Source organism: Macaca nemestrina, chromosome 1, assembly GCF_043159975.1.
Source record: "Macaca nemestrina isolate mMacNem1 chromosome 1, mMacNem.hap1, whole genome shotgun sequence".
Taxonomy (NCBI): Eukaryota; Metazoa; Chordata; class Mammalia; order Primates; family Cercopithecidae; genus Macaca; species Macaca nemestrina.
This window is the reverse complement of record NC_092125.1, coordinates 187571232-187586002: the sequence shown is the minus strand read 5'-3', so window position 1 is coordinate 187586002 and position 14771 is coordinate 187571232. Positions and strand designations below refer to the sequence as shown.

Sequence of the window (14771 nt, the reverse complement as noted above, 5' to 3'; positions counted from 1 at the left end):
AGCAGCTTTGCCAGTGGCCTTCCCTCTCACATTCTCACTATGTGTACAGCCTCCGAAGATATTGTGCCTAGTCTTGAAGCTGAAGCTGAAAAAAAAATGTCCTTTAGTGTTTACTGGGTACATGCTGGGAGTTCACAGTGTTACTCTACCCAGAAACTAAAAGCCAGTAAGAAGGAAGTAACATGAACAAATGTTAATGTCTCAGCCAGATGTGTTTACACCATGCAGTATTCCTGTCCTAAAATATTAGGCTGGTACAAAAGTAATGGCATTTTTGCCATTACTTTTAATAAAAACCTGGGTTCCTTCCCTCTCTGGCCTGAAAAATGTCCATGACAGCTATCAGCAGATTCACTTTACTTTGCGCCCCGCTCCATACCCTGTGTATTAGTCCCTTTTCATGCTGCTAATAAAGGCATACCAGAGAACTGTACAATTTACAAAAGAAAGAGGTTTAATGGACTTGTAGTTCCATGTGGTTGAGGAGGCCTCACAATCATGGCAGAAGGTGAAAGGCATGTCTCACATGGCGGCAGACAAGAGAGAGCTTGTGCAGGGAAACTCCCCTTTATAAAACCATCAGCTCAGCCAGGCATGGTGGCTCATACCTGTAATCCCAGCACTTTGGGAGGCTGAGCCAGGCAGATCACCTGAGGTCAGGAATTCAAGACCAACCTGACCAACATGGCGAAACCCTATCTCTACAAAAAAATGCAAAAAAATTAGCTGGGCGTGGTGGCACACGCCTGTGATCCCAGCTACTCGGGAGGCTGAGGCAGGAGAATCGCTTGAACCTGGGAGGCGGAGGTTGCGGTGAGCTGAGATCACACCACTGCACTCTACCCTGGGCGACAGAGCAAGACTCTGCCTCAAAAAAATAAATAAATAAAAATAACCATCAGATCTCATGAGACTTATTCACTATCACGAGAATAGCATGGGAAAGACCCACTCCCATGATTCAGTTATCTCCCTCCAGGTCCCTTCCCACAACACATGGGAATTATGGGAGCTACAATTGAAGATGAGCTGTGGGTGGGGACACAGCCAAACCATATCACCGTGTCTCCCACCCATGCCAGCAGCAAAGGGGCTAGAATCAGAGTCTCCAGCACCAGGATATTCCATGAAGCTGTCTCCTCTGGGACCTCAGAAACTGCCAGATGGGAGCTGGCTAGAGCAGGGAACTGGATCCTTTCCTCATGGTAGCCTGGGCTTGTTGCAGGGGGAGACTGTGCCACTCTGCTGAAGAATATTGGGGCCCTGCCTGTGGACATGGTGCGTCTATACTTTGCGGAAACTGTGCTGGCCCTGGAGTACTTACACAACTATGGCATCGTGCACCGTGACCTCAAGCCTGACAAGTATGTCCATAATCTGTGTCCCTTGTCCAGGGTCTCCCTCTTGGGTCTCTAGATAAAATGTTGGCAAGCACAGTAGCTCTAAGTCTATCCAGATGGCTACTGGGAAAACATGCTCCTGTGTGTGTCCATCTAGGCCTAGTTCTCTAGCCCCCCGACCACCCCAGATGCAGATCATTGCCTCAAGGTCTGGCTGGAATATTATAAGGCTTTGGTGACATGAAAGAGTCATTGAGAGGCCAGGCACGGTGGCTCACGCCTGTAATCCCAGCACTTTGGGAGGCTGAGGCAGGTGGATCACGAAGTCAGGAGATTGAGACCATCCTGGCTAACATGGTAAAACCCTGTCTCTATGAAAAATACAAAAAAAAAGTTAGCCAGGCATGGTGGCGGGTGCCTGTAGTCCCAGCTACTGGGGAGGCTGAGGCCAGAGAATGGCGTGAACCCGGGAGGTGGAGCTTGCAGTGAGCCAAGATCACACCTCTGCACTCCAGTCTGGGTGACAGAGTGAGACTCCGTCTCCAAAAAAAAAAAAAAAAGAGTCATTGAGGAGCCCCACTGAAGAAACCAAGCAAGAACAAAAGAATAAGCACATCTAGTAGATGGTTAAACAAGTTTACTGACATTTACTGACATCTACTCTGTGCCAAGCACTATATTCTGGGTTTTAAATATAGTCCCTGGCATGTAGAACTTAAGTCTACAGTGGGAGACAGAAATATATATATATGAGCTTCTTCTCAGAGGGTATTAGTCAAGTGGAAAAAGGAAGACCTGCTTTCTAAAGCAGGAGAGCAGAATGTGCAGAGGCACACAGGTGCGAGAGAACAGCACTTGTTCAGGAACTACAAATAGTACAATGTGGTGACAGCTTAGATGGTGAGAGAGTAGTAAGAGAAAAGGCTGGAGAGAGGCAGGAACTGGTTCATCAAGGGCCCTTTTGTTACATTTGGGTTTTATTTTAAAGGGGCCTAGAGAGTCTTGGAAGGGTCTGCTAACCAAGGATATGATAGAGTGGCATGCCCAGATTGTGGTTTAGGTTTAGAAAGCTCGCTCTGCTGATGAAAAGAGACACTGAGACCAAAGCCAGCAATGCCTGCAGCAGAGCAGGGGGTCAGGGTAGAAAGAAGAGGGCAGCGTGGGGAAACAGGAAAGAGGACCAGGCTGGGGTGGGGCAGGAAGAGAAGCAAGGGAACAGAAGAGGCTGGGGTGTGTTCCAGATTTCCAGCTTGGAACTGGGGCAGGGTGATAAGCCTCTGTGGGAGAAAGTGGCTTTGACATAAGACAGACCTGAATTCAAATGGCCACTCTTCTGCTTATTAAGTCTGAGTTTGAGTCTATTAATTAAAATTTCCCTGACCCTCACGTACCTGCTTTCTAAAATAGGGAATAATGACACCTACCTTTGATGTGTTACTCTAGAAAACCTTTCAGGGGCCAGAATATTTTTAAAGCACTTAGCACAGAGCTCAATAGATAACCGAAATTATTGTTTTTCACTGAGGAGGAGAACCAGTTGGGAGGCACAACTTTGTTTTAGACAGATTGAGTTTGTGGTGCCTGTAAGACATATGGGCAGTTGGGTGGGCCTGGAGCTCAAAAAGGAAGTCACAGCCAGAGGTACTATTTGGGGAGTCATTAGAATAAAAGGGTGCCAGGGTAAAGCCTTCAGCACAAAATGAGTGACTCAGGCAGAATATATAAAGGAATCTTAGTTCTAGTTTCTCCCAACTAACCCTCCTCCCAAAACCAGCCATGGACATGGAACAAAATTATGTGCCCCCTGCCCCTCTCCCTGAAACAGAAGTATTGTGGGCCACTCAGATGGGGAGAGGGGACTAGGAATGGCTCCAGCCTTAGAATAAGGCTGATCTCAGCTCTGTAGAAGAAACTCTGTTGTTCAACTGAATGACTCCTGCCCCCAATATAGAATACAGTTAGGGCCGTGAACAGAAATGGAGTTGTGGGAATGGGCAAAAGGCAGGTTCGTTGCTTGTGCAGAATGCAGCACTCACACAGCCAGAGCGATTTACGTGTCCACACCTGCCTGTCCCCCTGCTGAAGCTGCCCAGCTTGTGCCTCACAGTGCCCCCATGGAAGCCTGAGTGGGGAAATTGGGCATATACTAAAATAAGTGCTCTCAGAAAACCAGGAATAACTTCATAATTTTATTTCTCCGGTCTCCCAGCCTCCTAATTACATCAATGGGGCACATCAAGCTCACGGACTTTGGACTGTCCAAAATTGGTCTCATGAGTCTGACAACGAACTTGTATGAGGGTCACATTGAAAAGGATGCCCGGGAATTCCTGGACAAGCAGGTAAGGAAGGATAGTTGATACATTGGAGGGTAGATTCTGGGCCCTTGTCCTGGCACAGTGGCTCATGCCCGTAATTCCAACCCTTTGGGAGGCTGAGGCAGGAGGATCGCTTGAGGCCAGGAGTTCAAGACCAGCCTCGGCAACATAGTGAGAGCCCATCTCTACATTTGTATACACATACATAGATTCCAGGCCCTTGAATAAGGCCTTGGGGCCATATGCCTACCTTGTAGCTAGATGTTAAGATTGGGAACCCCTATCTTTTCTACCTTTGGGTTCCAGAGAGGCATTGAGATAGGTAGCACATTTGGAAAACAGGATGAGCCATGAAAATCATATGGATATAAAATCCAAAGCCATCTTCCTTCTCAGGGTTTGGAGAAAACAGGTCATGTAACTGTTAGCACAGTTTCACATGAGGTCAGTCCCGAATCTCCCAGCCTGAGTCAAGGACAAGGCTCTCCTAGAGCCTGAGGTTCTTGGAACACAGGTTTGAATTTCCATTGGGCTGTGGCCCAGTGTCCTGAGAGGCAGCCTCTGGATGTTCCCTGGTTTGACATTTCAGGTTGTGACTATTCACCAGTCCCTGTAGTACTTACGTAACCAGTAGGGTCTGTTCTGTTAGAGGCTGGAGTGCAGAGGCCAATTGTGGGATCAGATGCCAGAGGTGGGTGTTGAGGGCTTAAGGGATGGTAGTTCTGGGCTAGAATGAAACAGTTTTGTTAATTAGCAAATACCTGCTGACAGTTCCGACTCTTGTTCCCTGGGGCTTCTGTTGATTTTGTTCATTAACTAAGGTGGGCTGAGTCTTCATTCAGAGACTCTTCTGTTCGAGGTGGGAGCATCCCGCGTCTCCCGCTGTCATGCCAGTGAGCAGCCTCAGGAGGCTGAGCCAGCCTGGCTTTTCTGTGCCCAGGTATGCGGGACCCCAGAATACATTGCGCCTGAGGTGATCCTGCGCCAGGGCTATGGGAAGCCAGTGGACTGGTGGGCCATGGGCATTATCCTGTATGAGTTCCTGGTGGGCTGCGTCCCTTTTTTTGGAGACACTCCGGAGGAGCTCTTTGGCCAAGTGATCAGTGGTAGGTACTATCCTGCTGGCCCAGTGGGGATACAGTCTGGATTCACAACTATGATGTATGCAGGCAGCTCATGAGGCCTGTGAGCTCTTGTTCTGAACTCACCATGTGTTTGTGATGTCTGCTGCTTTGGGGGTGGGTGTCTCTGTGTTTCTGCATGTACATACATGTGGACACTGTGTCCCCTAGGGCCTCACGTGTCTCCCATATATACCTGTGTGTTCCTCTCTGTGTATGTGCACATCCCATAAGTGTGAGGGGTATGTCTGTGTATGTTTTGTGGAGTATAAAAGCAGGGTGAGCTAGAGCTTTGCAGTGCCCACCATGGATCATAGATCAAGCCATGGTCTAGGAACCTAAAAAAATTAAAGACTGGGGTCCCAGGCAAGGCATTCAGGGACTCCGGGCTGGGTCCTTTTTGACTCCTTTCCTTACATTGTCCTGGGACCTCTTCTACATCTCTCCACTCTACCCACAATTTCTCCTCTCCCTCTCACCCCTGATGACTTCAGATGAGATTGTGTGGCCTGAGGGTGATGATGCACTGCCCCCAGACGCCCAGGACCTCACCTCCAAACTGCTCCACCAGAACCCTCTGGAGAGACTGGGCACAGGTAGGGCAGGCCCTGCTAACTTTTCCCACTACTTAAAAAAGGGGTAAGGGAGGCTGAGTCCATGTACCCTGGAGGTTCAGGCTTCAGTTACGGGCAGCCCCTCTGGATCCTGAAACTCTGCCCTGCTCCCTGTAGGCAGGGAAGGGAAGATGCTTGAGCTGACCCCCTGAGTATAGCTTCTCAAGGTCTGGCTTCTTACGAGGTTTGCTGACCTGGACTCCATGCGGCTCATCCTTCCCCCTTGCCCATGCCCTCCCTTTCCACAGGCAGTGCCTATGAGGTGAAGCAGCACCCATTCTTTACTGGTCTGGACTGGACAGGACTTCTCCGCCAGAAAGCTGAATTTATTCCTCAGCTGGAGTCAGAGGACGATACTAGCTATTTTGACAGTAAGGCCGCCAATGTGTGGAGTGGAGTATGGGTCCTACCTGTTTGCCTAGAAACACCTGTGCACACTGAACTTGGCATTGGGAGCAACTTCTCAGGGCTCTGCTGAAATCTAATGGGGTCACAAGGAGGCCACCAGCAGGGCTCTGAAGGAAAGTGTCCTTTATGTCTGGCCCAGCCCGCTCAGAGCGATACCACCACATGGACTCGGAGGATGAGGAAGAAGTGAGTGAAGATGGCTGCCTTGAGATCCGCCAGTTCTCTTCCTGCTCTCCAAGGTTCAGCAAGGTGTGACTGAGGAGGCCCAGGATGGGCAGAACAGGCTGGAGGATCAGAAGAAGAGGGCCTGTCAAAGGGCACACCTGGGCAGGCTCAGGGAGTTGGGGTTGGGGCCGCCTCTAGAGAAAGAGGAGCTGAGGGCTGGGGCTACATATAGCCATATATAGGTGCTTCTAGAACCACCGTAGTCCCTGACATGAGATGCCAGGTCAGATCCGTGGAATAACCGCTTCCCCAAATATTCAGGGGTGTGTGGAGGAGGGAAGGAGCCAACTGGTTGAAATTCCTAGGTTTCCGATGCTTTATGCCACTTGGGAGATACGGCTGCCAGAGCCCATCCCCAGCGCATCCCCTGTGCCCACAGGTGTACAGCAGCATGGAGCGGCTCTCACTGCTCGAGGAGCGCCGGACACCACCCCCCACCAAGCGCAGCCTGAGTGAGGAGAAGGAGGACCGCTCAGATGGCCTGGCAGGGCTCAAAGGCCGAGACCGGAGCTGGGTGATTGGCTCCCCTGAGATGTGAGCACCCCAGAGTTCACCCAGGGTGGGCGACACAGCTATCCCTGCTTTGTCACAGACCATGGGAGAGACTCCGATGCCGCGGAGGAGTGCAGGTGGCAGTGAGGGGCATTCACAAGGGTGACTCCTAGAGGAATGTCTGCGGAGGAAAATTCTGTTACTATAACCCTTGTGTGCCCCTGAGGAGACCTCGCAGGAGGAGGGGGACCACCTGGGCCATCTCACCCCAGGCCTTGTGTCTCATAGATTACGGAAGCGGCTGTCGGTGTCTGAGTCGTCCCACACAGAGAGTGACTCCAGCCCTCCCATGACAGTGCGACGCCGCTGCTCAGGCCTCCTGGATGCGCCTCGGTTCCCCGAGGGCCCTGAGGAGGCCAGCAGCGCCCTCAGGAGGCAACCGCAGGAGGGGATATGGGTCCTGACTCCCCCCTCTGGAGAGGGGGCCTCTGGGCCTGTTGCTGAACGCTCAGGGGAGCAGCGGCCAAAGCTGGATGAGGAAGCTGTTGGCCGGAGCAGTGGTTCCAGTCCAGGTATGGCCCAGTGGGCGGCCAAAGGCCCTAAGCTGGAGGATACTGCAGGGCGGGGAAGCTCAGCAGCATCGCGGTCTCACTGCTCCCTTGGGCCTACAGCTATGGAGACCAGAGGCCGTGGGACCCCGCAGCTGGCTGAGGGAGCCACAGCCAAGGCCATCAGTGACCTGGCTGTGCGTAGGGCCCGCCACCGGCTGCTCTCTGGGGACTCAACAGAGAAGCACACCACTCGCCCTGTCAACAAAGTGATCAAGTCCGCCTCAGCCACAGCCCTCTCACTCCTCATTCCTTCGGGTGAGGCCCCTGGGGAGCTGGGATAAAACTCATAGGAAGGGCCTTAGAATCTCTAGGCCTTGGCAAGGTTCTGCACATGGCAGGTGTATATGTATTAAGCAGGGATCTCAGAGACTGTGGTCTCTGAAGGTGTGTATTGGTGTCTGGGGTTGTGTATATATACATGTGCCAGAAGGCAGGACAGCACCATGTCACAAGTGCAGGCTTTGGGGCAGAGAGCTCACACTTAAATCCTGGCTCCATCACTAACAGGCTTTTGACCTTGAGCAAGTTGCTTAACTCCTCTGAGCCTCAAGTTTCTCATCCAGAAATGTGGATATAATAGTGGCCAGCTCATCAGTTAATTGTGACATTTAAATATGTATGATAAGCTTACATAGTCCCTGATACATAATGCTAGCTGCCATTTCTCATCACCACCACCGTCTCTTGGGGTCTGGGCACAGGAGAGGGCTTCACAGGTCAGGGGCTGTGGAGAACATGGACCTGGGCTCAGGCTCTGTGACTAGAGTTGTGCTGAAATCAACAGACTGGACCGTGGGCCAGGCCAAGGCCCTCTGACCCACTAAGTCCTGGCTTCTCCTTCTCTAGAACACCACACCTGCTCCCCGCTGGCCAGCCCCATGTCCCCACATTCTCAGTCGTCCAACCCGTCATCCCGGGACTCTTCTCCAAGCAGGGACTTCTTGCCAGCCCTTGGCAGCGTGAGGCCTCCCATCATCATCCACCGAGCTGGCAAGAAGTATGGCTTCACCCTGCGGGCCATTCGCGTCTACATGGGTGACTCCGACGTCTACACCGTGCACCACATGGTGTGGGTATGTCTGACCATCCAGACCTGCTGTCTCCCAGCTTCATCATCCTTCCGGCTTCCCCTTTGTGGAGCCCATCTGTCCCTGCTCGGGGGTCAAAGGGTGGTGGTGAAGGGGCTCACAGCTTAATGTGCAGAACCAAGCCCCATACTTCATGTTCAGGCTCCAGTCTGAGTACTATTCTCTTCCTGGGGCAGCACGTGGAGGACGGAGGTCCGGCCAGCGAGGCAGGGCTTCGTCAAGGCGACCTCATCACCCATGTCAATGGGGAACCTGTGCATGGGCTGGTGCACACGGAGGTGGTGGAGCTGATCCTGAAGGTTAGTGCAGGGCGTGCTGCCCGCATGGTCCCTGAATGACCTCGGCCTGTGAGTCTGTGATGGCAGTTAGGGGAGTGGGTGAGTTGGGTGCACACACACCTACACCGAGTATGGATGTAGGTACACACAGCCCGGGCGCAGTGGCTCCTGCCTGTGATCCCAACACTTTGGGAGGCTGAGGCAGGTGAATCACTTGAGACCAGAAGTTCGAGACCAGCCTGGCCAACGTGGTGAAACCCTGCCTATACTAAAAATACAAAAAAAAAAAAAAAAATGGCTGGGCACGGTAGCTCATGCCTGTAATCCCCGCACTTTGGGAGGCCGAGGTGGGTAGATCACCTGTGGTCAGGAGTTTGAGACCAGCCTGCCCAACATGGCAAAACTCTATCTCTACTAAAAAATACAAAAATTAGCCAAGTGTGGTGGTAGGCACTTGTCATCCCAGCTACTCGGGAGGCTGAGGCAGGAGAATCACTTGAACCCAGGAGGTAGAGGTTGCAGTGAGCTGAGATTGCACCACTGCACTCCAGTCTGAGTGACAGAGTGAGACTCTGTCTTAAAAAAAAAAAAAAAAAAAAAAAAGATGTAGGTACACACAGAACTTGAATGTGGCACAACAGAGAGTTTTCTCCACAAGGCGGCACCCTCCCTGACTAAGGCCCAGGGATCCTTCTGAGCTGTGGGTAGGGCTGCAGAATGGGATGGGTTAGCCTGTTCTCTACCTTCTTACCCCAGACTACTCTGGGGCTCCAATGGGAGACATTTCCTCATCTGTGAAGACAGAATAATACAGGCCCGTGGTTCAGATGTGTTGGTGCAGGGGCAAAAGCTGATGCTGTGGTATAGCCATGCCAGGAGGGAAGCATATGGCTCCAGCTTAGCCTAGGCCTCATGCTCTGCTCCCCAGAGTGGAAACAAGGTGGCCATTTCAACAACTCCCCTGGAGAACACATCCATTAAAGTGGGGCCAGCGCGGAAGGGCAGCTACAAGGCCAAGATGGCCCGAAGGAGCAAGAGGGGCCGCGGCAAGGATGGGCAAGAAAGGTGAGCCAGGTGCAGTCCAGAGGGTTTTCTCTGAGCCACATGAGTGCTGGTACGTGCCGGGTGCCTTGGCCCTGGGCCCAGGGTGTGCTGTGCTCTCTGCATTGACTCAGCCTTTGACCCTTATCCCCACAGCAGAAAAAGGAGCTCCCTGTTCCGCAAGATCGCTAAGCAAGTATCCCTGCTCCACACCAGCCGCAGCCTTTCTTCCCTTAACCGCTCCTTGTCATCAGGGGAGAGTGGGCCAGGCTCTCCCACACACAGCCACAGCCTTTCCCCCCGATCTCCCACTCAAGGCTACCGGGTGACCCCCGATGCTGTGCATTCAGGTACGAAGGGCTCCCTGACAGAAAACTGTCAGAAACCACCCCTGGGAAATAGGAGAGTCCTAGACCCTGTGTGCTTGTCACAGACCCACTCTGAATCTCTCATTCAGCCGCCCCCTGGAAGATCCTGTAGTCTTGGGGAGGAATTAATTGATGGGGAAGGGGGTAGCTTGGTTTCTGGGACATAACAGGGCTAAGCCCTGTCTTGCCCTTCGTCACTTCTAACAGCTAACACTGCTCTGCTTTTGTCTGTCTGTCTGTCTCTGTACAAAGTGGGAGGGAATTCGTCACAGAGCAGCTCCCCCAGCTCCAGCGTGCCCAGTTCCCCAGCCGGCTCTGGGCACACACGGCCCAGCTCCCTCCACGGTCTGGCACCCAAGCTCCAACGCCAGTACCGCTCTCCGCGGCGCAAGTCAGCAGGCAGCATCCCACTGTCACCACTGGCCCACACCCCTTCTCCCCCACCCCCAGCAGCTTCACCTCAGCGGTCCCCATCACCCCTGTCTGGCCATGTAGCCCAGGCCTTTCCCACAAAGCTTCACTTGTCACCTCCCCTGGGCAGACAACTCTCGCGGCCCAAGAGTGCGGAGCCACCCCGTTCACCACTACTCAAGAGGGTGCAGTCAGCTGAGAAACTGGCAGCAGCACTTGCCGCTTCTGAGAAGAAGCTAGCCACTTCTCGCAAGCACAGCCTTGACCTGCCCCACTCTGAGCTAAAGAAGGAACTGCCGCCCAGGGAAGTGAGCCCTCTGGAGGTAGTTGGAGCCAGGGGTGTGCTGTCTGGCAAGGGGGCCCTGCCAGGGAAGGGGGTGCTGCAGCCTGCTCCCTCACGGGCCCTAGGCACCCTCCGGCAGGACCGAGCTGAACGACGGGAGTCGCTGCAGAAGCAAGAAGCCATTCGTGAGGTGGACTCCTCAGAGGACGACACCGAGGAGGGGCCTGAGAACAGCCAGGGTGCGCAGGAGCTGAGCCTGGCACCTCACCCAGCAGTGAGCCAGAGTGTGGCCCCCAAAGGAACAGGAGAGAGTGGGGAAGAGGAAACTTTCCCATCCAGAGACCCTAGGAGCCCGGGCCCAGTGGTCCCAAGCCTATTGACAGGGATCACACTGGGGCCTCCCAGAAGGGAAAGTCCCAGCGGTCCCCACAGGAGGCTTGGGAGCCCACAAGCCGTTGAGGAGGCTGCCAGCTCCTCCTCACCAGGCCCCAACCTGGGTAGGTCTGGAGCCACAGACCCCATCCCTTCTGAAGGTTGCTGGAAGGCTCAGCACCTCCACACCCAGGCACTAGCAGCACTTTCTTCCAGCACTTCAGGACTCACCCCCACCAGCAGTTGCTCTCCTCCCAGCTCCACCTCTGGGAAGCTGGGCATGTGGTCCTGGAAATTCCATATTGAGGGCCCAGACAGGGCATCCCCAAGCAGAAAGGCAACCATGGCAGGTGGGCTAGTCAACCTCCAGGATTTGGAAACCACAACTCCAGCCCACCCTAAGAACCTGTCTCCCAGGGAGCAGGGGAAGACACAGCCACCCAGTGCCCGTCCACCTTGTGAGGATCCCAGCCAGGGCTGGCTATGGGAGTCTGAGTGTGCACAAGCAGTGAAAGAGGATCCAGCCCTGAGCATCACCCAAGTGCCTGATGCCTCAGGTGACAGAAGGCAGGACGTTCCATGCCAAGGCTGCCCCCTCACCCAGGAGTCTGAGTCCAGCCTCCTCTGGAGGGGCCAAGAACCAGGGGGCCATCAAAAGCATCGGGATTTGGCATTGGTTCCAGATGAGCTTTTAAAGCAAACATAGCAGTTGTTTGCCATTTCTTGCACTCAGACCTGTGTAATATATACTCCTGGAAACCATCGTTATGTCTTTTGTTTGCTTGTTTTCCTTCGGTCAACCCACGTGTAACTAGGTCCTGTGTTGCTGCTGGGAATAAAACAGTTTCCACCATCAGGGGAGGGCCACCTAACCCAGCTTGACTTCCCAAAGGCTGTGACATTTGAGCTCAAACATGAAGAACAGATGATACGTAGTAGTTGCTGGGTGTGGCAAGGGTGGAGGCTGGTTTAAGAAAGGCTGTCCAGGCAACATTTAGCACATACAGTATACCTGGTATATTCAAGGAACCAAAGATAATTCAAAGTAGAAGTGGGTCTGGCAAGTGAGGCAAGGGCCATGTCTAATGGTCTTCCAGGAGATGACTTTGTGAAGGTGATGGGGAACCAGAAAATACCATGTAGCAACTAAAATTCCTTCTTTATAGATAAGGGCACTCAGGCTTTGATGGCCATGGTAATACAGCTTGGGTAGAACTGGGGTTAGAACCTAGGTTTCCCTTGGACTCCAGAACTCACATGTGTCTCCTAACTTGGATTGCCTCAGCCAGGAAATGAGGAGGAGAAGAAGTGAGAGGAGGCAGTTTAACTTTGGGTGTGTTTGAGATCGAAGACAGAACAGCCCAAGAGTCATAAAGTCCACAGGAGGAAAGAGTTTTTAAAATGGACCGAGAAGTTACTTGATAAATGCCGAGGTGAGGGTGAGATGAAAACAAAGCTGCCAGTCATATTTAGTAAGAAAACCTTCATGATTGTAGCCAGTGAGCTCTTCCTGGGCTGTTGCAGGTAGAGGCCTCAGCATTGCAGGTGGATGGACATCGTGTGCGCAGCCCTCATTGAGTAAAACTTCATTTGATGGGTAGTGCAGGAGGAAGGGGGAGGAAATAAGTGGGACCACAGCCAGGGGAGTCAGGAGGTGGCATCACAGGGCAGGCAGTGGGGCTTGGCAGAGTACCAAGGCTTTGTCTCCATAGTGGTGGAAGACTTGAGAAACTGTCTTGCACTGGTTGCACTGATCGTCCCACAATCCAGTGCCTAGGCCTGAAGAAGTGTTAGGAGGCTCATTGCCTGGGAAGGCGGTGGCCACCAGAGGGCACACTGTACCCACAGTGGCAGAGCCCATTTGTGCAGATATTTGGCCCCTCAGCCTTCTAGTCCTCTCCACTTCTTCATTCATTCACAGTAGACTCTAGGCTAATGTACCGGGGCCTTGGCAGACAGATTACAGGTTGTGAGCTGGAGGATGGCAGGGGCATGGCTGAGGGAGCAAGTGCCCCGTGCATATAGGGATCTGGTCAGGAGCAGCACACCACAGGTGAAAAGGATGTTGGGAACTGCCCTCCTAGAGGGTTGGAAATGGGGATGGGAAGAGGAAGCACAGAGATGCTAAACATCCTATACCACATCGGGCAATTGCCCCAAGTGTCAGTAGTGTTCCCTTTGAGAAACTGGTGGGGGGTAGTGAAGAGTTCCTGAAAGGCAACTTCAGGGAAGTGGTATTATCTTCTGTTTTAGGAAGATCACTCTGGCTGCAGTATAGAGAGGCTGGAGTGGAGTGAGGGTACCACAGAGGATGAGGTAGTGCGGTGTGAACTAGAACAGCAACAGTGAGGAGGTAAGGAAGGAAAGGGTAGGAAGCTGGACATCTAGATTTGGGAGCCATCAGGCAGTAGAAGGCAATGAAAGCCACAAGAGATGAGGACTGTCCAGGGAACATACGCAGGATGAGGAAGAAGTCCTGAGTTACTGGCACTAGCTGAGGGGGTAGAGCCAGTGAAAAGAAGTTGAAGGTGGGGAATGAGATCCCGAATCAGGGAGAAGCCAGACCATCTAATTTTGTAATTCACCCTAAGATCAATGGAGACTTAGTAATTGTTTGCCACAGGTTCCGATTTGTATTTTGAAAAGATGCCTGGTTGCTATAATCAGAATGGATTTGAGGGGGACAAGCATGGAAGAAGGGGGGCCTTCCAGGATGAAGGATGCAGATGGTAGTGAAGCAGTGAACTTAGAAGTGGTGTTTTGATTGATACTTGGTGAAGGACTTTAGATATGAAGCAGAGGGCTATCGGGGATGATGACTGACTACATTTCTGACTTACATAACCAGATGAATTGTATTTCCATTCACCGAAATAAGAAACAAGGAAGAGAACCAGGGCTAAGTAGTTCAGTGCTGCATTCCATAAGCTAAATATGAAGTAGCTTCCAATAGAGGTCTGGGCAAGTGAAATAAACAGATGTAATTGGCCTAGAGATGGTGGGTGGATTCATGACTGTGGATAAAACTGCCAGGTAAAATGGCGTTAAGTGAGAATTGAAGGAATCCAGGAGATGTAAAAGAACAGTCAGATGTCAGAAGAATATTAGATTAATGAGTTGTAATAAGACTCCACGAAGGAGCTTTCCATGGAGAGGATAGTTAACAGTGATGGTTATTGAAGGCATCAAGAAAAGCAGTTTCAAACAGTGGTGGAACCAGTACTGAAATACTTGAGATGAGGAAATAAGGATATTTAAGACAGCTCTTTCCAAAGGCTTGGCTTTGAAGAGGAGAAAAGAAATAAAGATGTATGGGATGATTGAGTAGGGATTGGGGGAGTAGAATGAGAACCAACCAACCATGTTTAAATATCAATGGAGATGATCCAGTTGAAGTAGAGAAAGAATTGATCTTAATCTTGGGAGATTCCTAAGGTGGAAGAAAATAGATTCCAAAATACATGTAGAGGGCTGGCTTTAGTTGGAGGCAACTATTGTAATTTAACAGGTGGGAGGGAGAATAGTTATATAGATGTAGATAAGGTTGTAGGTTTGGTGGTAGGAAGGTAAGGGAATTCATAGCCAATCATACTTTTTCTGCCAAGTAAACAAGTTTTTTTTTTGTTTTTTTGAGATGGAGTCTCGCCCTGTTGCCCAGGCTGGAGTACAATGGTGCGGCCTTGGCCCACTGTAACCCCTGCATCCGGGGTTCAGGCAATTCTTATGCTTCAGCCTCCCGAGTAGCTGGGATTACAGGTGCATGCTACCACGCCCAGCTAATTTTTGTACTTTTAGTAGAGA

The 14771-nt window shown here is 51.9% G+C and overlaps 1 protein-coding gene across 20 annotated transcripts in view; it reads left to right on the top strand.

The window, feature by feature from the left end:
• The window catches only part of LOC105494952 (microtubule associated serine/threonine kinase 2), a 256356-nt gene extending 244622 nt beyond the window's left edge, over nucleotides 1-11734 (top strand). For 18 of the 20 annotated variants that reach the window (XM_071093794.1, XM_071093789.1, XM_071093777.1 and 15 more), the window contains 14 exons: nucleotides 1226-1364; nucleotides 3550-3682; nucleotides 4599-4764; nucleotides 5274-5375; nucleotides 5642-5764; nucleotides 5941-6050; nucleotides 6406-6560; nucleotides 6807-7090; nucleotides 7190-7384; nucleotides 7976-8202; nucleotides 8394-8516; nucleotides 9424-9560; nucleotides 9693-9886; nucleotides 10157-11734. In XM_071093794.1, coding sequence (XP_070949895.1) covers nucleotides 1226-1364; nucleotides 3550-3682; nucleotides 4599-4764; nucleotides 5274-5375; nucleotides 5642-5764; nucleotides 5941-6050; nucleotides 6406-6560; nucleotides 6807-7090; nucleotides 7190-7384; nucleotides 7976-8202; nucleotides 8394-8516; nucleotides 9424-9560; nucleotides 9693-9886; nucleotides 10157-11676 — 3608 coding nt within the window. In that variant the 3' untranslated portion in view covers nucleotides 11677-11734. The remainder of the gene's footprint in view (nucleotides 1-1225; nucleotides 1365-3549; nucleotides 3683-4598; nucleotides 4765-5273; nucleotides 5376-5641; nucleotides 5765-5940; nucleotides 6051-6405; nucleotides 6561-6806; nucleotides 7091-7189; nucleotides 7385-7975; nucleotides 8203-8393; nucleotides 8517-9423; nucleotides 9561-9692; nucleotides 9887-10156) is intronic. The other 2 variants (XM_071093797.1, XM_071093769.1) reach the window with 1 other exon arrangement.
• The last annotated feature ends 3037 nt before the right edge of the window (nucleotides 11735-14771 follow it).